Genomic DNA, 26,487 nt, shown 5'->3' on the forward strand with positions numbered 1-26,487 from the left:
AGGACAAGAACAAAAATTGCATTTTCTTTTAGAAAATACATTAACAAATAAAATAAATAATTTTTTTACAGATGAATAGGGCCATTAAAGAGAGTGAGGTGTGATTTAACAAAGTACTGAAACTAGACAAAGTAAAAGCCTATTGATAATAGAAAATGTTGCAAAATAAAAGCTAATTCTTTAAGAAAGATTTCTAAATCTCATTTTAGATGAATCATTAAACCATTTACATTGAACAAACGATAAAAACGAGCAATATTGCTAATAGACAGGAGTCACAAATAATAATAATTGTTTTTATAAACATTTTTACTGAGTATAAGCACATTTACTGAACATGTCGACAAGTGCATCTAACGCAAAACAGAACAAAATAATGACTATAATATTTTAAAACAAAATAATTACAGCAGGGGACATGTAAATTATGAATTAACAAATAATTAAAAAAAAGAGAAAAAAATATCTGCATGAGAACAAGAAAGGAAGTGACGTTTTACGCTATCAGCCAATGAGAGATTTTTTTCCCATGATGCACCTCTTACACAAACGACCCGCGCCAACTGTGAACACAGTGTCAACGCTTAGTTGTGTTTCAGCACTTTTGTTCGGGGTGAGTACACGACATTAATATGAAACATGAAATTGCAACAGTTGTTTTCTTGTCATTGTAAACATTTAAGTTTATTGTTATGTTGGCGTAGCAGAAAAAGTGCCACACAAACCAGGGGGAATGCTAACAGGTATCCCGTTTTAGTTAGCTTACCAAATAGCTCTGGATGTCGAAAAAAATACTGGCTTTCACTTTTGCGTAACAAGTATTCTATTTTGTCTTTGTTATTACATCCGTTTAGTTAAACAGCATTATGTTAACATCATATGTAGATCTTTAGTGTAAGATGATCATTGCATGAAAGTCATTTCTCATAATAAACACAAACAACTGTAAATAATCTCTGTGATTGATTCCATTTCAGCAATTTGGCTATGACTACATGCAGCAACTCTACTGTTCTTAAAGGTAAAATAAAATTGCTTTGTTTTGAATGTGAAATAAATGCAAATACCCTTAATAATAATAATTCATAAAATCGCTCATTAAAATTTATATGCAGATGTCGTTGCCTATGTGGATGTGTGGTCATCTGACAAAAGGGCAAACTATTCAAGATCCTTTATTCCTCAGCTACAAGAAATGGGAGCTCAGGTAAAAAAGATTTTATATTTAAAGCCTGTTAGTATATCTGCTCTATCTGATCTAATTGATGTTCTCTCTTTTTAAGGTGTCAAAAAGATTCAGTAAGCAGGTCACTCACGTCGTGTTCAACAGTGGACATGCAACCACATGGAGAAATGCTAAGAAAAGTGATGTACATCTAGTTTCTGCTTTGTGGATACAAAGGTACAGTGATTTTATTTGATTTTTTTTTGTAACTTTTTAGAACAGGAACTATCTTATTATATAGTTATTAGGGGTGCAATCATTAATTTTAACCACTTTTCTATTAATTGAATAATTTTTAGTTCCTTTTAAATTGGTTTATTTTAAACCGTCTAATTCACTGACCTAAAATCGATCCAGGACATCTTTAGCCAAAAATTCAACCAGTGTCACTCAAAAAAAAAAAAAAATCTGGGTACTGAACAGTGTGAAAAGATTGTGTGGTCTTGCTGTGATGTTTTTGCATTATAGTAAAATATACCTACCATGCCTCAATTCAAATGGTATCCAATGTATATAATAATAAATCTAATATTAATAATTATAAGTATTTTTATAACGGTGTGTAGATCAATTTCAATGACAAATAACAACAATAGTTACACTCCTAATAGTTATTTACACATGTTTCATCGTGAAGCTTCACATTTTGTTGTTTAAGATAATTTCAATGTTTTGGTCACATTTCTTTCAGATGTTTTGATGAAGGAACACGTGTGGATGAGGAGTTATTTCCAGCTTCAAATGATGAAAGCAATCCTGTGATAAAGAACAGAAAAGTGAGTTTATTCAATTTGACTTTAAAGTTTAATGAAGAACAAAACTGTGTGTTTTGATTTTGACAACAATGTGTAAATGTAGGTATGCAACAGGTCTGAATATATTAATATTGATTGATGGGTGGGTGCTTTTGTATAGATAGAATTGTTAGTAAAAAAATATTTTTTATTTTTAAACTGAAACATGTATTTCTTAATGAATGACATTTATTCTATCAGGTATTGATAGAACTCCATAGGAGTTCACTGTATTATTTTGAATCTGCAAGGTGAATTTTTCTTTTTGTAAGTCTGTAAAAAGCGTTTATACTATTAAGCGTTCGTACAATCTTAAAGCAAATACTTTCTAAATTGTCTTGTAGGGTCAGTAGGGTCAGAGCTGCAGGCCGTGCTTATGTTCTAAACAGTTTGTTTTCTGTTCCTGCTTCCTGTAGCATCGTTGCATGTTACCTAAGAATTCCCCTGAGAGGAAAACTGAAAATGACTGGCGGAAAAAGAAAAAACTAAACAAGATGTTGAAAGATTTACCTTCAAAAGGGCCTCTAGGTAACATCTGTTTAAAGATGTGTTGATAAAAATTTGGATGCAGTGTACTGGTAATTTCTTGTTTTTACTCACAGTTACAGATTTATCGCCCATTATTATTGATGAAGAGAATGGAATAATTTACAGTCCCTCCATGAAAAGGTCAGATTACATGGCACAGCGCTTGAAGGACATGAAGGACAAACCGGAAGACCCGTCACTAACAGGTACATTCTTTTAACTTATTAGGACCAAATTTGAACAAGTTTGGAAATTGAGTTCAATCATTCAAAAAGTATTGAAATGTCACTTCTTTTTCAGCTTCACAAACCGCTGAATCCTGCTCACCTACAGGGATTAAACCTGATCTTGGGATGTCACCAACTGTCCTCAAGTTTACGTGTAAGAAATCTGCCAATTATAGTTTTCTTAAAAAAATGAATAATTTCTAAGACAAAACCTTCCTATATATGTCAGATAATTATAATGAACTAGGGCTGCATGATATGTGGAAAACTTGCAATATGCGATATGAATGATCAATATTGCGATGACAATATAACATGAACAAATATTAAAAAAGCCAAAAAAACATTAATTCCATTTCCCTGCAACAGTTTATTTTAAATAAGAGTCCTTATAACTTAAATTATTCTCCAAATGACCCTCGTCTATATAGGAGGCGAGGGTCTAACATAAAAGGGCTCCATCCGATTGGTCAACAGCATAAAGGGATTTTTTTGATTAAATACTTCAGCTGCCATAAGATTGTTTTTGCACATTTTAGGTAACCATCTTTTGTGATATGCATATTGCACACCTTGATATTGCGATATAATTGCGATTTATTGTGCAGACATATTATGACATATGTGGTCAACTGTGATTTTGTTGAAACACTTATTTGTAAGTAAGTCTTTTAACATTAATCTTTTTGTATGTTCTATTAAAATGTATGAATTTTATAAGTATACTTAGAAAAAATATCAGCACATTTTCTGATGAGGAGTGTGTCACTGTGTGGTATCGGAAACAATAAACTGTTTGTGTGTTTAAGCATGCTTGGTGCTTGTTAAACGGTGTTTTTTTTTACATTTTTTGGTATATATATTTTTGATGTGGGGTTTTACTTTATTTCTTTAGTTTCTCATATGGATGTTGCAGAAGTTTTTGTGTGACTGTGTATATGTGTGAAGGACATTGGCTGTAGTGGAAGTGTGTTATTGTTACAAAAGGTTATGAAGGTTTGATTGAAAGTCTTTCTAATACATGAAGTCCCCACTAAGCAGTCAAGAAAATGAACACTTGTTACAACTTTTAAACTTTTTTAATGTCTTTTTTTTTTGATTGACAGTAGATGACCAGCCACATGATGATTCCTGTGTTTCTGCCTCTTCACCTGGTTGTTCGTCTGATGAAGAGGAAACATCACACGTTGAAGCTAAAGATCGGGGTCATTCTATCAGTCCTCTGTCATCACCCTGTCAAGATGTTCCCAGACGGATTTCACATGTGCGTAACTTTCCACGCTTTGACCTCGAAATGAATGAAGAAGGGAATAAAAGCAGTAAGCTTAAAATGGATAAAGAAGCAAATGAAAACAAGAAAAAGACAACAGACAAACTTCAGTCTAAATCTGTTTTAGAAAGCCCTTTGCAGGACAGATCTGGTGATTCTAAGGGTTCCTATGGAGTTCAAATGATAAAATCAGCCCACCTGTCCCCTCAAAATGTTGAAGTTGGAAATAAAAACCGTACGTTTAAATCCTGTAAAGGTTCTGTGAAGTCTTCAAGACGCCATTCAACATCAACGCTTTTACTTGACTCTACAACCAAAATGTCAAAGGAAACATCAGTAGTCAAAAAGACTGAGAGGAAAACACCCAAAAAATCTAGATCAGTAGCGCATTCACTGATTAAAGCTTTCTCTCTGCCGAGTGAATGTGAAAGCGTTGCCTCTGGCACAACGGATGGAGGCAGTGATGTGTTTGAGGATTACTTTTCTCCAGCCAACCACCGGAAGTCTGTTTTTTCCAATCTACCCCAAGACATTCATGTTCAGATGCCCTTTGAGTTGAGCCCTGTTCCAAGCAAGAGAAAGCAAAGAAGTGAAAACAGCAATTCGGACACCAAGGGGGAAAAAAAGCGGAAACTGGAGGAAAATTCTTGTGGCAAACATCTAGAACAGCAAACAATTGGAAGCTATGAGCCTTGGTGTTTCAGAGCGCCTCTCCCAGCACCTGACAGCCCACAGATGGCTGAAACACAAAGCACCAGGAAAGACGAAGATGATGCTGCTGACAGCCAGAAACCAGCAACCTCATCAGGTCCACCATCACTGCAGGCAAAAGATCCTACAGGGGAAGAACACCCAAAGGAGTCTGATTTCCCAGGTCTTTCTTCAACCCTGGAAAGTGAGTAATAAGGATTCTAGATGACGCAGGAAGTGCAAAAATAATGGACTTGCATTTTATTTTATTTTTTTACCTTTTGCTTTTTCAATAATTCAACTAAATAATGCTGTTTGAACTCTAAACAGTACGTTTTATCCCACCCCCAAGCATCAGTGCTTGCATAAAATCTGTTTAGAGTTTTGTATCACTGGGCTCTGAATTTGCCTTAAAATAGCTTGATGCAAAAGTTTGAACATAAATATACCCTAATGAGTTTAAAAAATGTGGTTTATGTTATGATTCAGCTTAAAACTATTTTGTATTAATTAATTCATTGATTAAAATTTGACATCAAAGATGAATTAAAAACAAAATTATAAAAACATTTGTGGTTTGATTACAAAAGTTAATCTTGTGGAGATGATCAGATGTTTTGACTAAAAAACAGTGTGAGTCTTTTTATGTCTTCAGTTGTCTGTGAAACACAAAAAAGCTGCATAAAAGGTCCATTGTGGAAACAGCTGCATTGATCTCTGCTTGGCGTTTAACCTTAAAAGAGGTGTTTGAGATCTTACGTCCACCATAGCAATATTTATAAAGGATTTGTCCTGTCATCCAGGCTCATGTGAGTTTTTTTTTTTTTTTTGCATGTAGGCATTCATAACCTGTCTGAAAACTATACATTTATTTTTTTATTCTTTCGCAGTGTATCTCTTTTTTTCCCCTCAAAGATTCAGTTCAGTGCCACATCAAAGTTTTTATTAAAGCAGACTTTTGCTGTACCAAATTTTTTTTTTAAATTCAACAATCATCCTTTTTTAGATAAAATTCACAGTATTTAAGATGAGGAGTTTGGAGGATAATGTGGAGAGAACGTGACTTAATTGAGGAAGAAGTGGGATTCCAAATAAATACAAAAGAATATTCATTACTTAATGCTAAAACTAAAACAACGTCACCTCTCTGTAAAAGAAAAAAACATGGGTAGATTTTTTTAAATAGTTTCCATTCCAAATCTTTCCAGTCACTAAATACAAGAAGCGCAAAATGTATAAATAATTGTAGTTTTTGTGATTTGAATGTTGTTTTTTATTATTATTTATGTTAGATTTTTTTCCTTTAATTCATATCCCTTTTTTTATCTAATGGGTGGAGAACTGTTTCGTAGCTTCATCTATTTTCACAATTTGACTACATTTTTTAACTCGGAGTTGTGTCAAGAAAGATGAAGTAGGTTTTTTGGGGGAATTTTAGGAGACAAACAGACAAAGTCAAAATTTAGGGAATAGTCTTGCGTTGCCTCCAGTAGATTTCTCCTTCTGTAGCCTCTTCTGCTGTCAGAATGCATGAATACATTAAGAAATGAAGTGTAAATTAAGTAGAAATGTTCACACTTGTCAAAAGCCACCAGCTGTGTGATCGCTTCAGTGACATGACACCACCCCACCCCATTTGAAGTTGTGTTGTTTTCTAACGTAGGTGGAGGAAATGAATGCAGGGGTGCAGCTGGTTTCAAAGAGATCCCCCCTGAAGCAGAAGAAAATCTCTATAAGCAAGACGACTCGAGTCTTCAGAGAATGGTTAACAAAGCAAAGGTAAGATGGTGTTGACCTTTTCATCGTTTGGCTGGTTTGCTCAGTGTCAGGATGCAGTTTGATTGATATTTATTGAATATATTTTTGGTTTTATCTGCTCTGACCTCGCAGTAGTGCCTTTCATTTCATCACAAAGCAAAGAGGAATAAACGTCTAGATCTATAATTTAGTGTGAGTCAGGTGTGAGCAGGTGTCGAACTTGGGTGGACTCACAACCCAGATGGACTTTTCAAAGAGCTGCATAGAAGTTTTGATGTTTAAGGAAAATACGTTTCTGGAAAACAAATCCTGAGTGTTGGAGTTCACAGGTTTTGTACAAACGCAGGAAATTCTGAAGCATTGTTTCTCTGCAGGAGTGACTATAGGAGCAAGGTGTGAGATAGTCCAAGGGGTTGCAGTCACACCGACTTCTAAGGAGCTAGACGTCTGTTTAACTGGCTTACATTAATACAGAGGCCCCTATTGTGTAAATGCTATCAATATTATGGTACATAACAGGGCTTCAGGTCAGTGATAGAATGCTTGGTAATCCTTGTTAAATTTTTGATAAGACAACAATAAAAGTCATCTGACAAGAATGACACACAGTTGTTGTTTTTTCCAGCTTTTTGAGGTTGCTAGCATAACGAAAACAGAGCTGCAGGTGCATTTCACAAGCAAGGAAGTTGCGCTGCCGTCACAGAGCCAAAACACAGGAAGCCCTCAGGACCAGACGTAAACGCACGCACCGAGATGCATCCAGAGCCTACAGCTATGACAGGCCATGACCCTTCTACAGGAAATACTTAAACAAGGAATTACATAAACACAGCTGTCATATCGTTACATTTTTAGTATCATTATTATTATTTTGTCTGATTGTAATTTTGAGAACTCCTAGCTCAGATGTTTCTTTACTTACAGACATCATAAATCTGTTATGCAGTCTTTAAATGAGTTTGAAAGAAGGGAATTTGGCTTCAACTTAAACAAAAAGCCAATTCTGTCAAAGTCCGGACCTCAACCAACAGGAATGACGTTTGCATAACTTTAACAAAACTAAAGAAGACTGGACCAAAACAAGTTCCTTTCCTTCAATACTCCTAAAGCTTTTTCAGCTAATGGGTTTACTCAGCTTTGAGACTGAGTACGGTAAATAAATAACAGTTGTTCTTTTTCAGTAGAAATATAACCAAAAGCTGAATAACATGTCCTTATGTTTTTAATATTTCCTGCTCAAGAATCTTTTGGTTTCTTAATTTATTTTATGTATGTTTTTCTAATGAATTATTACGATATCCAATTTAAATTTTTGCTTTAAATATTTTAGGAGGGTTTCTATTAACCCCTGTTTTGAGTTAATAGAATTAGTATTTCTGCTAAAATCATCTAGCATAGACTGGAACTGATTCAACGTGCTTATGCAGCTTTCTGTTTTTAACTCTCTTGTGTCATTGTTTGGCATCTATAAATTAATGCTTATCCATTATAAGTACAGAGGGTTTTATATTTTGTTGAAAACCTGCAGTCTGACTTTTTTTGACAAGATCTCTCAGTTCCTCAGTTTTCTCAGGCAAACTGAAAAAAAAAGAAATTATAAAGGACCTTTTTTAAATTCTTTATCTTCTTTGTAATGACTGGAATTTAAGACTCACAGAAAAGAATGAACTTAAATTGATCTGAATTGCAACACATTGATAGGACTTTACATTTAGTCTGATGGTCCACTTTTGCCAGTCAGATTCCTGTGCAGCCGACCAAATATGTTCCTCTTAGAAGAAGAGCTGATGTTTCTTTGGAGGAACCTTTAAGGTTTTTAAAAATCCTTTTCCTTATAATATTTTTTTACAATATTTGAAAAACACGTGTTTGCTTTATAAAAAAACTAAAACAGTGAAACCGATCCCTACAGAAAGGGTTTAATTGACAACCTAAACCCCAATAACACTATCTCAGTTCATTTTCAGGGGTTAAGTGACATTTGACAGGAGCAGGTGTGGGCTGTGGGCTGTTTTGGCTCTTTAACTTTCAGCAGGCCTTAACCTCAGGTTTCCGGCCGGGAGAGCAGATACTGGCGTGGCAGGAAAAGAGCGTGGTGGTCCTGTTTGTAACCACCGCCGAGGTGTTTGTGTTGATGATGGCTTTCTGTCCGTGTGCCAAAGTATGTGGCTGCACAAGCGCAAGCCTTTCTAATGGAAATTAGGAGAACATTCTGTTCTAAACTTGATTCTTTTATAGCATCATGTTTAAAAATGTATGTATATATATTTCTAACACAAAAAAATCCTTGCTAAAGATGCAGTGAAGATCTCATCATTTAGCCGACAAAATAAAAGCATTTTTATGTCCCTGTAGACTGTTTAAACTTTTACTACCCAATTTGAAATTGTTATATTTATTCATCAAATTTGTTTTTGGAATACGTATTTATTTATTTAAGATTTATTTATCAAAGCAAGACAGATTTAGAAATAAAAATCTTGATTTTAGCTGTGGCCTGGCAATGCAAGACCTTTTGAGAAATAAAATGGGTTACAAGAGACGCGTAGAAAAAAAAATCAGGATAAAACAACAATAACACAAACATCAAAATAATTACTTTTATTAGAATCATAAACTATGTTACAGCAAGATTTACTTAGTACTTTTTGCTTTTTTTGAGACAAAAAATGCTTTTCTGTTTTTATTCTGGTTTTATTGAAAGAATTCCTTTGTTAAGAGCTCTGCCTTTGTTTACTGGATGTAAATAGTTTCATGAAAAGGACAATATTTTAAAGAATATATTTAGATTTGTTGCTATGTTCAATTTTCTCTTTATTAGATCCTTTTACAAGTTTCATTCTGTTGACTTTTTGGCCATAAAACAAAACATCAGTGCCTTTTTTATATCAACAATCTTGCATTTGTTTGTATGTGACTGGTTAGAGTGTGAAGGATGTCACTAAATATAAGAAACGAAAAAAAAAATGTTTTGATTAAACTTCATCACAGTTCTTGGTTTAAATTGAAACATTTTTTTCTGTTGCAGGTTATGAGAACACTGGTCATGACAAGTATGCCAACTGAGTGAGTTCTGCTTTTTCCTTATTGTGAAACACCATTGTGAAGCATTGAACAAGGATCATTTTTGTGTTGTTGCTTCCTTGCCTCCTGCCTGTATGTAGGAAGCAGAGTACGGTGGTGCAAGTAGTGCAAACGCTGGGTGGGTTTTTAATCGTCGACCAGGTGTGTGAGAGCACCACTCATGTTGTGTCTGGGGGACACAGGCGGACCCTCAACATCTTGCTTGGCATTGCACGGGGCTGCTGGATCCTCTCTTTTGAATGGGTACTGAGATTGTAAAGACTGGAAAAACAATCTTGTCTTTTATTGTGAAAGCACTGATTTTTGTCTTGAAATTTTTTTACTGAGCAGATTCTGTGGTGTTTGGAGCAAAGGCAGTGGATTCCAGAGGAACCATATGAACTTTCAGATCAGTTTCCTGCAGCACAAGTAAGCTCAATGTGACATATTCCTTAAAAACTGCAAGCAAAAAATGTATTAAAGAGGAATAAAACCTAATAAAGATGCAGTCACTTATCAGGGACTCATGGAATATTGATATTACTAGTCTCCAGGGAACACTAACCTTAAAATGTTTTTTAATTACTCCATGAATTTTGATTATCAAAATGATAAAGAAATTTAATAACCAACAAGCGATTAAGTCGAAATCACATCAAACAATAACCTGTTACCTCTTTTTTTATTCTGCTGGGTGAGATAAATAAGGAAAATATTAGTATGCTTTGTGATAATTTCCTAGATGTCTGACCTTCTATCTGACCTGCTTCATTTCTGTAGGTCACTGCAGATGTTGATTAATTAGTCTCCATCATTTGATGTTTTGTCTTTGTCATTGGGTCTTTCTGACATGACATTGAAAATCTTTACCACATTTCATAGCCTGGAATAGAAAACACAAGTGTTTTCTTTTATTTTAAGGATGTGCTGCGCATTAAAAAAATAACTGTTATCTATTATTAGTAAGAAGAGAGAATGAAAACAAAAAACAAACTTGTAACATGATGAATTTATTGAGTTTATAGTGGATGCAACTGCATAAAAGCTTGCTCAAATGTTGTAAATATTGTTGTGATAAGTCAATTTATTTATATTTCTGTATTAGGAAAAAGTCCTCCCCGAAAAATCAGAATCTAACAGGAAAAAATGTTATGGCGTAGGAACTAGTGCCAAAGTACAGCAGATAAAGTCATATAAATGAAAAATATCCTATAATAAAATTAAATATCTACATATAAATTAAACAAAAAAATCTACATATATTATTAAAGGCAAAACTGTTATTTCTGCTATTCTTTTTACAATGATATTTACATTTTAAGAGAAAACGATGATTAGTTTGGGAAATTTTTTCTGCACATTGTACCATAGTCTTTTTACAAATGTATATAATCCTAAATTCCTGGTAAATGTGTTTTTGGATTGAAATGAAATTCATAACTTTCATTACAATTACAATGTGCCCATGGCTTTGTTTCACAATTTTCTCCACATTAAATATAAATTGACAAAAACATTTAATTTATAAACATGTTTTTTTTTATTAACCCCCCCAGCTTTTCTTATTTTTGGTGAGCAGCATTTTCCTTTCTCCATTTTCTTCTAAACATGCTCTGCTTTTAAAGTGAGCCTTTAAAGTCTGCTGGTCTCATCATAATCGCTGTGGACTTCAGCGAGTAGCCTGATCCTCTCCAGTAGTACCATTTGATTCCATTGAAGCGGTTGGCGTTTTGGCCTCGTTGGTAGAACATGCCATTCAAATTGGATGGACCGCAGGCATCAAACCACCAGCCTAAGAAAAAAAAAGTTATTTATTTATTGTTAGAAAAGAAGATATTCATTATAATCAATCAATTTTATCATAAATCTGTGTACCCATATTATTTTGTACCCTTTTTTTGACGAAAATGGAAAATAGTTTATTAGAATTACATTGAAAAGAGGACCTTTCAGAAAGAGTTTACATGACTGTATATTACACATGCTGTGGATTAGAGTTTAAAAACCCTTCTGTCCAATAGAGTTTCCCCATTTTCATGCTGGTTTCAGAACGGGACATGTGACATGTGTTCAAGTGCGTTCTTATATGCCTAAAGCGCGTTCGGCATATGGTGTTCACCCTGGACAAGAAAGAAAAGGCTTCTTCTACTTTTACTCCTAACTAGTGCATGTCCACCACCTGGTGCGAAACGCTGATTCTGTGGAAATCTTGTGAATCTTGCTCCAGCCTTTTTGTTTCACAGCTCTAATTCATAAGTTAATTCAAGTCTTGGTGTCTATAGCTCCAGCTGGGCACAAACCACAATTGTTGGTTTGTCTTCCATGATCAATTTCAAACGGTTTGCAACTCTGTGAACTAGAGGGGACGCCATCCATACACCACTATTAAATCCAAGTCTCTGATTGGTCAAAGTTTGACCCGGTTTAAGTACGTTTTCACTGGCCGCACGTTTTGTAGGGAAGAACGGTCTTAAAAATGTGCATCGCTACACAAGAGTTTTGAACCCACAAGCCCGAAACTCGTATTTATGTGTATTTACATTGACAAGGGCGGTGTGACTGTACTTTCCCACACATTTGATAAAAAATGTCATATTCTTCATACTCTTTGATGATGCAACTTGAAAGGGTAAATACAGTGGTTAATTAGGCTAAATTTGTTCGTTTGTTTGTTTCATACCTAAATTTCAGGGACCGAGCTGTAAAAAAATTATGTATTTGCTCTTTTGAATGACCCAAGTCCACTCAGCAACCACAATGTGGTTTTGCAGAGACAGACCTGTCATGGGAAAAAGGGTTGGGGTTACCGTTTTCAACCTTTAGAGCACTCTTGGCAGACACCAACATAAACATCGACAGACGTCTGGCTGGAGAGTCACTTTCAAGGGAAAGCAGAGGTGGACTTTTTCACTTCAACTGGGGAGAAGGAAATGCTGTGTTCCCAGGCTATTAATGTAAGCCATTGTCGCTGCTGAATTCCCTAATGGCCCGATCTGTGATTAAGTCTGATTTAATTGTGTGGTTTGACACAGCAGCAGAAGTACGATGGCCCCGACGATGCCCTTGAACATTTTTAGGGCAAGTGCCAAGATTTGTTGTTCCACAACCAGAGCTTACAGCAAACAAAGAAACTTCTCACTTTTCTTGGTAAGCACTGAGAGCCACAAGTTTTTCATACGCTTGTGTTCCTTACCTCCTGTTGTCAGTTGTGAACATTTGCAAACACATTTGTCATTGTCTGCGTCCTTTGTGCTAAAATCACTTCCTGGCTGCCCGATGCTGCTTATTTTGCCTGCAGTTCCACTGTAGCCTTTAAGGTGTATCCTGTGAAAGAGAAAAGAAAAACTGAAGGAAGAGGAGGAGGAAACCTGTGATTGCTGTTCTTCAAAAGGCAGAATTCAACTTCCTTTAGAGTTCTTTGCCTGTGGTAGTTACTAAATTGATTTCAATTTAAGTTATAGCGTCATTCTGCATTTTTATAAGGTAATTCTTTGTCCAATTACAATAAATCATATATTTTCTTTTATTCGCTAGGCTTTAAAAGCAACTCTAAAGTAGGCGTCATAATTTACAGAATTAATATCAGAGGGATAACATTTTTTTGCACAGAACCAATACAGAACACAAAAACAAATGTAAATCTTGAAGGAGTTTTCATTTGTTTGCTTTCAGGGCTCAACTTACTTGTAGTTTTGTGCCTCAGAGCTGAGAGAAAACTGGTCATATTGTGAGAAAGCAGAGTTTTCTTCCCAGTCACTCAGTTCAATCCTCAGTTTATAAGCCCGTTGGTTTGTCAGTCTAGAGACAAACTCATTTCCCAGCCAAAATTCACCTGATGGTTCTCCAAATCCCTGCAAACACACACAAAAAAGGAATTAACACTTTCTGCAAACTCCGCTGACAGACCTTTCGAGTTGCTTTTGAATAAATTAAAGAGTGGAGCATCAAAGAACACGTTGTACCTGATTTATTAAAAACTGAAAGCTTCTTTTTTCCCTCCACAAAGAGCCTAGCATTTGATAGGGACACACAAATACTCTTAAATAAAACCCTCTTCAAAAAGAAATAGCTTTTGCTATAGTTGTACATTTACTAAAAGAGAGATTATCAGGAACAGTTTGCTGACTCGATCCTGAACACGTTGATTTTTCTTTTTGACTTTTCAAGTGCTGTTTAAGAGTAGATGTGGGCTTAATCACCGTGTCCTGAAAACAGGGTCCCCCCCCCCCCCCCCCCCCCAAAAAAAAAAGGTCACTGTGCATTTAAGATTTAAAAAAAAAAAGAGTAGCCTTGGTTATTTTTTACTTTGGTAAGAATTTCTCCTTGGTTGTCTTTACCTTTTTGTACTCTTCCCACGTACGGTGAAAGTCAACTTGGCCGTCAAAGCGCTTTTGTAGGACTGTCCACCCACCTCCTTCTGTTTCCATATCACAGAAAGCCTTCAAGCACAAGAGATTTCATGTAATTCATGATTAGTACTTATATATAATATAATAGAGACAGAATATCACATCATAAGATTAAAGTCTCTTTATTTTTTGATGAATCCAACTCGTTTCAGGGAGAAGTTTCAGAAATTGGGTCTCAGTAGCTGAGTAGTTTCTTAGGCGACTGCAGTTTGAGCTCAAGTATGTTTATCGTTGGAAGTTGAGAACATTTTCATTAAATCACCTTTCCTTTAGTCATACTTTTTTTCACAGTAAATCTGGTGCACATACAGTGTTTTCTTTACAAAAAATAAATTAGTTTTGTGGAAATCCATCGCTCATGCTGAGTGAATCTTAATGAACCAGTGAGAAGCCTTTTTGTTTTGTTTTGTTTTGTTTTTTAACAGGAATTCGGAGTAATCAGTCAGGCTCACCTTTACTTCCATGGTTGTGTTAGGTATTGTGAGAGTATAGACGCCGCTTTGTGTGTTTCCTGACGTGTAGACAGCAGCACAGTCCGTGTAGAAAGTAGGAGTGTCCTGCATCATCACAGTTTTGGGCACTGCAAAAGAAATTTGCTTTGTTATAGTGAAATAACACAATTATGGAGCATTTAGATGACATTTTAAAGTGAGATGATGGTAAGTTTAAAATGAAATTGAAGCAATTTAAAGGACAATTCTGTTAAGTACTTGTTTTAGTTTGACATTATATATGATTAAGTATAAATCGCAATCATTTGGGGCTTATTTAATAAACTCCTTGTTTATGGTTGATGATAGAAAAAGTCAGGGTATATTTGTATTTACGTTGCCCAAATGTAGATTTCATCATTAAGACAGATAGTATTGCAAACTTTGTAGTCATCTGGTAATTAAAAGAAATTAGAGAACCATCTGCGTTGGACACAAGAATGGATAAATAATAAAATGGGTCATTTATAACTGACCCTTAAACTCCCACTTCGATCATCTATCGATGTATTTCAAAAGCGTCCCCAGTGCGTTTTTAAATTATGAATATGCCGTTTTTGCCAAAATCAAAAAGCTTGTTTTCTAGGACAGCAGTGAAATTCAATTGAAATTCACTTCTGAGTTATGGACGGAACCGTTGGCGTTCAGTAAAATTGCACATTTCCCATCATCCCTTTGTTTACACTCCCTCCTGCCATCTTACAGCCCCTCGCAATCCCTACCTAACATTACCAATGCAACAGAAATGACGCGCAATCTTAGATTCACTTGTACAGTTTTCAGCCAGATAGATGCCAGCTCAGATGAGGAAAATGAAGATTTGTCAGTGGGTGCATCAAAATGGGAGCAGCGGGGACCTTGGGGCCACCCCAAGTATTTTCTATGTAATAAATGATCCCTAATTTAAATAATCTCTCATTTTTGTCTGCTCCTGATTCAAAATTATCTGAATAAAGAAATACTCGTAAATTCGATTTTAAGCCTTATTTTTTTAAATATATTTTTACATGTTGTTTATATATATATATATATCCTGAGTGGATCTTTAATATATAAAACATAAAATCTGCTTGGAAGTTGCTATGAAAATTATAGCGACTGAAAATACTGTCTAATAAAATGCAAGGTTAAACCTTTTTTCCTCTTATTCCAAATTGGGTAAATGACTGGCATTGTGTGAAAATGACGTGTTTTTATGGACGGTCTTCAGATGTTCTGATAATATGTGGCAATTATCTGTCAGCCCAGCATGAGTGTCAGCTCAGAGGTTTCATTGAGCATGTTCTATTTCTGGGTGCCTCTGGTTTATCTTACAGTCCAGAGACATCACGTTCTGTTGTGTGTCTAATATGAATGTAAACGCACAAACAGTAATGGGGGTACAGGTGACATGTTGAGGGTGCACCGCTGCTTCAACCTGTGACATGTGGACGACGCTCCAGGTGCGGGGAATGAAAGCAAGTCCAGAGAGAGCGGTTGCTCACCTTGAGCAGATCCAGCAGACAGTGTGTATATGAGGGCGTTCACGGTGTCCAGCAACTCCTGCTGCTGATGATGAAGGACGGAGTTGTTGGAAGAGACTTTCAGTAGTTGCTGCTCCAGCTCACCAATGATTCGTGTCTGCCTCAACATTAAAGTCTGGAGCTGCTCTCTTTCTTCTTGCAGAGCCTTGAGCTCCACCTGGCTCTGCTTCTCCATCTCCTGCACTTTCTTTTCTAAAAAGCTGCGGAGAAGCAGAGGCACAAGTTTCATTATTTTGCTGGGAGGATTGAGAGTGCGCAGAGAGCAGGAGTGGATTGATGAAAGAGTGGTAGCAAAAGTCAAACAAAAAAATGTTCAAAGAGGTAGAAAGCAGCTATTTTGTTGTTTAGAGTGGGTAGAGCTGAAGATGCTGACTGTGATCAAGACACACAAGATGATAGAAGATGATATGAAAGGGATCATTCACATCAGATGTTTTGAGGCAAAGTCACAATAGTTCAGACATGACAAAAAGAAAATTATACATATATTAGTACAAAGATGTGTGATCTGAAAAGGAGCAGCTTTTCATGCACACAATAAAAGAGAACCGATTGACAAAACAAAAAACCTGATCTGCTGTAAAGATTTGTGAACATTCAAACATAGAGGACATACTTTCTTTTTTTTCCTTTAAATAGCTGATCCTCACCTGTTTTTGTCATTTAGTTTGCTGATCTCATTTGTTTGGACAATGAGTTGTTTTTCCAACTTGTTGGTTGACAATGAATTTTCAAGAAGTTGACGCTCCAGACGTGTTGTGTGATGAATTACCTGAAGCCAAAAGAAAACAAGGTGAAGCAATTAACAGCAAGACAACCTCCAAAGGACTGACTTCTGCGCACAACATCAACTGTTTGTTATAAATTGGACTTATATTACTGTAACTAGGGATGCAATGATTATCTTTCCCTGGTTTTGTTTTGGTTCGATATATAATTAATGTGTTACAAAGCGACAACTGAAACTAAAGATTTGTAAAATCCGTTTTTTAATTTGCTAATAAGCAACCAACAATGAAGAAAAACCTTTGAGTTGGCTTTTTTTATGACTGGTGTAATATAATAAAACAAAAAATCCTTAAATTTAGCACAATTGTTTAAATTGTTTCAGCATAAACCTTTTAGTATGTAGTAGGGATGTAACGATTCACTTTCCCCAATGATTCAGTGTAACCCTTGTGCTATCCTAGGCACTTTAACATTGGGAGTTGGGTCATCTAGACCCACTAGACAGTGCTCTGAACCTTTTTTCTTCAATGATTTGTGATCCTCACTGGTGTCCATGGATTACATGACACCTTTATCCACCTTTGTCATGGTAGGGAGAACATGTCAATGTAAGGCTGGGGTCATCTAAGATAGCACAAGGGTTAAAGGTGTAGCAAGTGTTCGATTTTAAACTGAAAATAGTGGTATCCCTGGTTGTAACGGATCACTGATTTAGCACAAAAACACCAATTTGTGGTTTCATATTCAGTGTCCCCCTCCCTTAAATAACGTTCATTTTCTTACCTTTCTATACTTTTCTTATTTCACTACAAAAAGTGTATCTGCTTAAAAATTCTGAGTATATTTGATTGAGTTTAAACACGTTTAAATTGTTTTCAGGTCTCGGCTGAGCAAAAAAAAACATTTTTTAAAGGGAAAATCATCATGGAGAAAAAAAACAAAGCATTTTATGACAGCAGACATACCTGAAGCTGTGGAAACTTCTGTATACCCCTCATTTTCACAGACAGATGTACACATATTGAACTGCGGTTGGGGACCTTGCCACTTATTTCCGAGTTCGAAAGGAACTGAACTCAGCAAAAAGCAGGTTGTTTACATGGATTCTAGCTTTATGTCTCCAATTCAGCTGTTGATGTCTTTGAACAGACGGATGTCTGATTGTGACAAACTGATAGACTGTTTCTCTGGGAATACAGGAGTGTGCTAATAACAGGAAATGCTGTGCAGTTGGCTCACATAAGGTCATTGACGTGTTGGCCACAATAATAACTGACGCATTCACCCTGTTTTTCCCCGCTGCTTATTTTTTTAACACTTTGAAATATTATTCGTCAGGGCTTCTCAAAAAAAAAATGCAACCCTCCGACATGAGACTGTGTGAAACCAACAGGAAGACGGCACAATTGCCCGTACTGCACTCTTTGCAGCTGTCTCTATGCTCGGGGAAAAAGCAGAACACGCAGCCTCACCTGTGCCTCCACGTTTGTTAGCTTCCTTGTTTGCTCAGCAGTTTGACTCAGCAGGTTCGCCCCAATTTCAATCATTGTCGCTGTGTGGTTGTGAACAGCAGCTTGTTGGAAATAGAGGATGTCTTGCTTCATGCTGTCCTGAATGTAGTTCTCCAACTGGAGCACAAAAGGAGGAAACTTTTCATTAGACATCCGATGAATACAAATCAGAAAACACCTAGGAAAGCATATGAAAGGTGGAAAAAAGTGCAGTAATGTTATATGTAGTAAATATTCCTGTGACGTTATGATGGAGGCAGATTGGTGTTGTGGGACTTGGACATATTTAATTGTTGTGTTGATGACAGCCTTTCACAGGTTTTAGCCTTTGTAATGTTTTGAAGACACCACAGTGTCAAGCAGTCCAGTGGTTTAAAGACCCACTCCAATGAAAATTGTGTTTTTGGTGTTTTTAACATGTTCTTGTGGCAATTTTCTGATTATGGAGAACACGCATAAAGAAAATGAAGTTTCAAATTGCACTTCTGACTGAGAATTCCTTTAGGGTTGTTGTGAATCAGGAGCAGACGAAAAATGCTGTTTGATAAAGCTTGTAAATATGACTTTGCAAACACGCTGGGCAGGCCACAAGCTCCATACTCCGCTCCATTCTGATGCCTCCACTTGTAGATGACTAGATCCATGTATGTATTTGATATCCTCGTCCGAGCTGTTTATCTGGATCAAAACTGTACGACTGGATTGCTTCAATATTGCTCGCCATTTTTCTTAACCACTAATGTTATGTAGGGGGTGTGACGGACTGTAAACTAGCGGGAGAGAGTGTAACTAGAGAGCTCTTGGCAACAGGAAGTGAAAAAGGGTGCAGGTTCGCTCTGTGCCAACAGTCCCGCCCATAACTCAGATGTGAATTTCTAATGAACTCCTGCTGCTCTGCAGAAACTATGTCCTAGAAAATTACACATTTTAGGGCTGAAAATTGCATAATCATAATTAAAAGACCACTGGGAATTCTTTTACAATAGATCAAAAGATGATTGGAGTGGGACTTTAAAAAATCTTTTTTGTTGTTCAAATTGAAGAAAAACGTTACACATATTATTCTTTCATATATTTCTGCCAGAGTGATAATGTAACTGTAATGTAATGTCTGTCTCTTAACTGAAACAATTGTAAGTTGCCAGCTGCCCTTGCCCATTCTGAAATGCGTTCTTCTACCTTACAGAATGACTGAATTTAGACCCAGACTAATCATTAAGTTATTTCCTGCATGGTGTTCCTGAGTGGCAATCAGGTCACACGACTCGTAAACAGGATGGAAGTGTTGAGTGAGGAGTTACATCCTTCGTGACAATCGGGACTGTGCACAACTGGATACCCGCGTCAGCCGAATGCCTTTGTCATCTCTTGCAGTGAGTGATTGCCTTTTGATTGTTTTTACTCATCTGTCAGTCAGGCAATCCCACACGGCAGTAGTATCATCTTTGATAAAAGAGAAGCCATTAGCATCGACACGGACTTCCTCTCTTGGTTTCTCGGTTTATGTCTTCGGATGCACAGATTTATGGGATACCGTCATTTGAATTTGTTGGCAGGAAGTCTAATTGACAGTTGGTGATCTAATCAGTTGTTTGCCTCAAAAGCATCCGTAAGTAAGGACGGATTTCCTTCTTCATTTGAAAGTTAACGTTTTTTGCCGCCGACTGATAAAAAAAAAAACATTATAAAATGTGGTTAACATGATGCTTATATTTAATTCCACTTTTTGGTTTGGGTTTGTATCTCTCCAGTCGGTTCTTGTTATTTATCTGTGACTATAAACAATCAAAGTTCTATCATGTCCATCGTCCTGGTTTGATTGACATTCATATTTTTAGTGATCAGAACACAGACATGTGACTCTGTTACCTAGTTATTTCTGAATTTTGCTTGTTTTGTTTGATAAACAAATGTTCTGTCACATTCTTGTACAATGCAACTTTATTTAGACAGATTTGGAGCAAAAAATATGCACTGAAACATCTTAATAAAGGACAAATGAATAGCTTTTTATTGTTTAATGTGATACATTTGCATCTGATGTAGATTTGATGAATGTATGTGCTACTGAGTTTTAGTTGATATCAACACTGTCTTTGGGAGATCTTTGCCTTCTGTGAAACAGGTCAGAAGTGTTTAGGTTTTAATTAAGGAATGAGATGCTGTTGTTTTATCACAAATCAAAGATTACTCTCTGTAAGCAGTGAATTGACAGCATTTTAAATTTTTTTTAAATTCAGATTTCATCCACCAATATTTTTAGTCAACTGTCGAGAAATCATTTTCTACTAGGAGTTTTTATTTTTTGACAGTTATTCTTGGTTAGAGGATAAATATGTTTTGCATCTTTTTCTAAACACATTATATATTAATGAAGTACTAGAGTTTGGTAAAATTCTTTAAATATGTTCATGAATGGACCTGGTTATTCCTGCCTTGCCCAATGCCTCAAATGTGACTGTTAATGTGTAAAAAGCACAAAGAGTTTAAACTATCTAATTGCACGAACAAAATTTATTTATCAGGAAGTTACTGTTCTAATTGCAGAACCAAAAGTAACCCACTTTTAAAGTAAATTTTTACTTGGAATTTGTCTGTATAGTTGGCTTATTTCCTTTTCTTTACTTTAATAAGATCAAATAGAAGTTTAGTTATTTATTAATTACTATGCCTACACTGTAGATGCTGATTGTCAGACGACAACCTGGTTTATTTCACTTCCTACCATTGAAAGTCCAGAGTGAGATGACGTTGTACCTTAAGCAGCCACTGTGTGTTGTTCTCCATGCTCATCTCCAGCTGCTCCAGCCTCTGAGCAGACTCATCTGTGGGTCCATCCTTCTGAACAGCATAGTTGTAGTCGTTCTGACTCTGGCAGTTTTCTTGTTCAGGCAATAGGAACGTGTAGCTGCATGGTCCATTTTGGATCTGATATTGTCTCTTACTAGCACCACCGTGTCCTGTTTCCAGGCCAAGGAAGAAGCCCAACAGCAGCAGGTCCACATTCAGCATTTTCATAGCAGAGCCTTTTCCCCCTACTAATTCAGATCTAATCCCTTGGAGTTTTGGAGCTTCTTTGATCTTTTTCTCTGTGATTGCTTGTCTCTTCCCTGCAGCATTCAAGTGTAAACTCTCTTGAAGTCCTTCAGATTCCTTTTATTACCTCTCATTGGTAGGAGGAGGGTAAGCCATCAGGAATTTGAGGTAGTGTGCGTCCGACTGCATCTGCTTTCATCAAGCCCCCGACCACTTTCCAAAGTGGTTAAAACTTCCTAACTGTGGGTCTAAACCACTCCCACCTTTCAGTTTGACCAGTGAAAGAGCAGAGAAGCGGAGGTCCCTTTCAAGACTCTAAACAACACACAGGAGCAGATACACAAACTACACATCCTCCACTATATCCTCTTCAACACCCACATGTTATTTTCAGCTCTGAATGAATGGCAACTCAGGATGCTGCTGTCTACTTTCAGCACACTCCTTGATAGTAACGGCGTCCATCCCATTCATTAAAACTGTTTTCTGGTGTGGAACAAACAAGAATGTGACATGAAACACCCACTCCTCCCCCTTCCACCTCCTTTACTGCTTTGTTTAAATAAGGAGCTGCACACCCAGCTGCACTTTTCTTATGAATTTATCATCTATCACAATAAAAGATAACCACATTCTCCCCAAAAAACAACTACTTTCTATTTCCCCTGGGTAAAATAAAATGATCATACTTGATCATTTTGACAGAAGGATCAATTGGAAAGACATACACCCAACACCCCCAAAGAATCCCTCCGAATAACCATCTTTCTTATGACTATTATTTGAATGTGACCTTTAGAAGAGCTTTACATTGTCACATGAGCTCCTTATAGCCACCTTTCCCTGTCACCTCCAACATATATAATCTGACAGGAAAGCCTCCCGGCAGAATTAAAGGAAGTGAGCTGATGTAATCAATCGGAAATGCAACATATTTCGGGCACATTAGCAAAGAGGAAGGACTGGTCGTCATTGCCGAAACGTGAAATCCTACAGGTGTTGAGACTGAATCACTAAAGTTGAATAATCTCCATCAATTTGTGTTTTTTAGTGTTACTGGAGTGAGAGGAATGCACAGGAACGGTGATTCATTTAGACAGAAAGCACCTCCAGGGGCCTTTCATTCATTTATGTTGGCACCAGGCCGCATCCTATTCAAAACGCACAGCAGACAGTTTCCTCATGTTTTCAACGCGTGCAACATCTGCTGAACTGAGTAGCACACACTGTATGCCACTATAGGGGAATGTCACATTCTTTTTTTTTATTCAAGGCTGCCTGCATGCAGACTTGTGCCTGGCATGATTAATGTAACAGTATGGCAGCAGGAGGACTGATTAATTTACTGGAGCAGGAACGGGAGATGATATATGGGAATGTTTACAATGTCCACACTAACGAGGAGTCAAAAACGAAGGGAGAACAGCGTTGACAGGGAGATGTTGCCATTTGGAAAGTAAACTAATGCTCACTGGAATGATGGATCTTTGCATTTTAACATAAATGTATCTTTTACTGGGCAATAGAGGCATCAGCAAATACTTTCTAATTAAAGAAAATAATGTTAATGCTAATTAAACAATAATTTGTAAAGGAAAGATGTAAATATCACCTTATTTATCTTTTATTTATATTTAATATGCACATGTGATTGTTTGGTACTCTGAGAATAGTTAGAGCTGTAGATCTGAACACGGATGACAAACATCTCTTTAGTAGATATTTGTACTTAAGGTGATACACTATCAGATGGTTAAATATTATGTTTTATTATGATTTTCTACATTGTGTTTAACATCTTAAAGATTTAAGGAGGTTTATATGTTTTAAAAATCTCATATTATTCTGGTTGTTGAAAAAAATCAAGCCTTTCAATCAAGGTGAGTCTCCAGCTCACATTGTTGCTGTTCTGTTAAAGCTCCTGTAGCCACCTTCAGGCTGGTTGCAGTATTTCACCTAAGAAGCTGTCAATACAGGGTCAAATTCATGACTTTTGTGTTATTCATATTTTAAAAAGGGATGTACTCACTGAATGAAAAAAAACATTAAAACATTTGCCAAACAAAAAAAAACTAAATATTTATGAAAACTCAAATGTCAGTATTTATTCCAATAAGTTGTCACGTTGTTCTTAATGTGAATATCTGATTGATTTATTGTAAGTATGTTTTATTTGTACAATTGTTTTAAAGGGTTTGGTGTGATAGACAGCAGGTGAAAATGAGTTTCAGAGCTATAATTTGATGCAAAGCATTTCTTTCATTATTATTATTCGTAGTCGTATTAGTAGTAGTAGTAGTAGTAGTAACAATAATAGTAATACAAAAATAAGTGATAATAAAAGGAAAATATAGAAGTAATTATTGTTTTCTAATTTTCCCTTCTTAATTTTTTGTATTATTAAAATAGTGATTTGAATTCAGTTTTATTTTTGCTTTTGCTATTTTTGCTATGTTCTTCTTGGATTTTTGTGAATCATTTTTATGACTTTTGTCACCTAGACATCAATCCTGAATTCTAATAGTAGAAAGAAAAGGCTCTTGCATTAATTAGGGATATTTTAAGCACTTAAAGAAGATACTCAAAATTTATTTTTTGTCCTGCGATAAATTTAAAAAATGTCTTTGTAGTTGAGGAAAAAGTTAAAATGAAAATAATATATATATTTTTAAAAGAACCATTTTGAGTTGTATTTATGCCTAAGTTAAAGATCCACTCTGAACATCTTTTAAACAATTTTCAAAGCGTTCTCAGTGGTCTTTTAATTATCAGTGGCAGGAGTTCATCAGAAATTTGCCTCTGAGTTTTGGGCAGGACTGTTGGCATGGGGCAGCCCCGCCCTCCCTTTCCCTCCCCATTCCAGAGAGCTAGAAGAAGGGAGCTTGTGGCCCACCCAGTGTATTTTCTACGTCACAAATATGATCATTTTCAAACTGCATTTTTTCATCTGCTCCTGATTCACTATGATTGAATAAAGAAATACTCCGAAATATAAGTCTGAGCTTCCAACCGTCCATCTTCTTATGTTCATCTGGGACCGAGTTGCAAGGGCAGCAGTCTAATCAAAGATGCCCAGACTTCCCTCGCCCCCGCCACTTCCTCCAGCTCCTCTTAATACATGTCCTCCATCATCAGAAAAATGCCACAACAACATGTTAAAAACACAAAAAGCACCATTTTTGTTGGAGTGGGTCTTTAATTAAAGAAGTTAACCTACTTTTGTTTTTTTTCCCACTATTTGAACATTTTGTTTATTTAGTTGACATCCAAACTGAAGAGATCTTTTTTTTTACAACAATTTAGCACTGAAGCTAATATGTCTATGAAGACTCTCATTCATCCAGGTTGGTTCCATTGTAGTAGGTTTAGGTCCAGATGACATCCCCTAAACCTACTACAACTTAAACTAATACTTATTGTTGTTTTTTTTATTATAAGAATGATGTGGTACTTTCTATTGTCGTGAGCACACAAACATACGAAGGCTTCAAATGTGTCAGTTTTTTTCCATCAGGATTATAGTTCTTTATTGAAGAACTCATACAAAATAGTATAAGTATCTGTTTGCTTCAGTGATGCAACCTTTTTATCCACAATTTAAGGGTTAAATTTGAATGTGGGATAAAAGAGATTTTTTAAATTTTTTTTTTTTTTTTAGATTTGCCGTCTCCAGAGGCATCTTTCTGCTGGAGAACACCAACAGGACCTGTTCCAAGACCAGCCAGCCATGTTTGTGTCCCAGCACTCCCAGCCACCCCCCCAGAGTCTGGTGGAGCTGATTCAGCTGTGTGGGGGAGCCGTTTGCAAAACTGTGCGGCAGGCAGGCATCTGCATTGGGAAGTACAGTGGCCGGAGACCAGAGGGAAACAGGATTTTGTCTGAGCAGTGGATTCTTGGTAAGGCCTATTCTACTCATCTTTGTACTAGAAGTCAAATCTCTAATGCAGTCTTTTAATGTTTGTCTGTTTGTTCTCAGACAGCATCACTAATCTGAAGGTATTACCATATGAGAACTACGACTTGGAGTAAGAGCCACACGGTATATTTTCTACAGAATGTTGATTTTTTTTCTATAAAATAAATCAGTTTTTTAAAATTGATTTATGTAAAAGTTTTCAGTTTCCTAAGATTCTGTTGTTTGGATCTTAATTGTTTTCGTGTTTCTAACAAAGGGTAGGAACCACTACTGTGAATTTTTAATTTCCTTTCTGAAAATGTGATTTATAAAGGTTTGAGCCAGTGGGACACCTCCTCCTTTAAGATGTTTTGTGATGTTTATTAATAAAATACATTTTTTTATAGTATCATTGAGGTAATTCTAATCCATTAAACTTTGTTAAAGAAAATAAGATCAGCTGTTAAGGTTTCACAGGTTCCAGGTCTCCAAACAGAAGCTTTTTCTTTTTTTTTAATGTGAAAGAAAGTTATAAAAATCTTTATCTGTATGTTTGTTGATTTTATTTGCTCTGTTCTTTTACATAATCTGGTATTAGGAGTTGTTTGGACCACATGACTTGTTTTCCAACACCATTCAGTTCACCTTTATGAAAAATACAAACTTTACCATCTCTGTTTATGTATTTACATTTTTAAACTGTCAAAAATCAAGTTTTGAAAGTTAAAAGCATCAAACTCAAATATCAGAAAATGGATCTGCTATTTATTTTCTTATTCTTTTTTTTTCTGGAGTTGATGCAAAATTTAAATGTACGTGGGATTGTTGTCCTGCCACTTCTGGATTACAAACTGTGTTGTGCGATGACAATGTGATGAACTCATAGAAACGTATATTAAAAATATATAAACCATTATTTTGCATTGATTTTTCATAATAATAAAAACTTCTAATTGAACTGTAGTTTGGTACGGGCTTAAAGAATTTAAATTTGATGAAATAAAACGATTTTAAACTTGAACGAGGGCTTTTTTGTCTCGAGCGCCACATCACTGTTCAAGTAGTATAAAAAAAGTAATGCATGTTTTCAAATACTATTAGAAGCTAGACTAGAAATGAAAAGTCATTTCCTTTTTATTTTTAATTTTTTTACATTTTTACTCAATGACTAAAGCTTTCTATGAGTTTAGGAAATTGGGCAAATTTGGTGCTACTAAAACAAGACAGTTCAATGTATTATTTGAACACTTCAACTTAAATAACTGCATTACTTAGTATTCTATTGATGGGGCTAATTAACTTGACTTGGGTAATCCCTTCAATTTATTTGAACTTTCT

At 35.9% G+C, this 26,487-nt stretch overlaps 2 protein-coding genes across 5 annotated transcripts; one reads left to right on the plus strand and one right to left on the minus strand.

The window, feature by feature from the left end:
• Positions 1-482: 482 nt before the first annotated feature.
• mcph1 (microcephalin 1) lies at positions 483-26,065 on the plus strand. 4 transcript variants are annotated; one of them, XM_011484518.4, is made up of 15 exons: positions 483-613; positions 978-1,021; positions 1,116-1,207; positions 1,284-1,402; positions 1,917-2,001; positions 2,436-2,547; positions 2,622-2,753; positions 2,848-2,928; positions 3,881-4,939; positions 6,398-6,513; positions 9,521-9,558; positions 9,657-9,819; positions 9,907-9,984; positions 24,913-25,150; positions 25,231-26,065. In XM_011484518.4, exons 2-15 carry the CDS (start codon positions 988-990, stop codon positions 25,281-25,283), a joined length of 2,400 nt encoding a protein of 799 aa, XP_011482820.1. In that variant the 5' UTR covers positions 483-613; positions 978-987; the 3' UTR covers positions 25,284-26,065. The 4 variants fall into 4 exon arrangements, with proteins under 4 accessions (XP_011482820.1, XP_023819272.1, XP_078788127.1 ...); XM_023963504.2 differs by having other exon boundaries at positions 3,884-4,939; XM_078932001.1 differs by lacking the exon at positions 483-613 and adding an exon at positions 669-743 and having other exon boundaries at positions 3,884-4,939.
• On the minus strand, positions 10,550-21,462 carry angpt2a (angiopoietin 2a). Its single transcript, XM_004077414.5, has 9 exons — positions 20,976-21,462; positions 18,180-18,335; positions 16,629-16,750; positions 15,940-16,178; positions 14,417-14,544; positions 13,893-13,994; positions 13,240-13,406; positions 12,749-12,879; positions 10,550-11,347 (listed from the first exon to the last, which is right to left on the minus strand). The coding sequence occupies exons 1-9, from the start codon at positions 21,234-21,236 to the stop codon at positions 11,175-11,177; spliced, it is 1,479 nt and encodes a 492-aa protein (XP_004077462.2). The 5' UTR covers positions 21,237-21,462; the 3' UTR covers positions 10,550-11,174.
• Positions 26,066-26,487: the final 422 nt, after the last annotated feature.

Source organism: Oryzias latipes, chromosome 15 (genome assembly GCF_053564925.1).
Source record: "Oryzias latipes strain Hd-rR chromosome 15, Olatipes_Hd-rR_3.1".
Classification (NCBI taxonomy): domain Eukaryota; kingdom Metazoa; phylum Chordata; class Actinopteri; order Beloniformes; family Adrianichthyidae; genus Oryzias; species Oryzias latipes.

Coding starts and splice junctions, on each gene's coding strand:
- mcph1 (XM_011484518.4), top strand. CDS start 988: ATGACTACATGCAGCAACTCTACTGTTCTTAAAG. Junction 4,940..6,397: donor TCTTTCTTCAACCCTGGAAA/GTGAGTAATAAG, acceptor TTTCTAACGTAG/GTGGAGGAAATGAATGCAGG. Junction 9,820..9,906: donor GGATCCTCTCTTTTGAATGG/GTACTGAGATTG, acceptor TTTACTGAGCAG/ATTCTGTGGTGTTTGGAGCA.
- angpt2a (XM_004077414.5), bottom strand. CDS start 21,236: ATGAAAATGCTGAATGTGGACCTGCTGCTGTTGGGCTTCTTCCTTGGC. Junction 18,336..20,975: donor ACACACAGTGGCTGCTTAAG/GTACAACGTCAT, acceptor TTTGTGCTCCAG/TTGGAGAACTACATTCAGGA. Junction 12,880..13,239: donor TCTGAGGCACAAAACTACAA/GTAAGTTGAGCC, acceptor TCTCTTTCACAG/GATACACCTTAAAGGCTACA.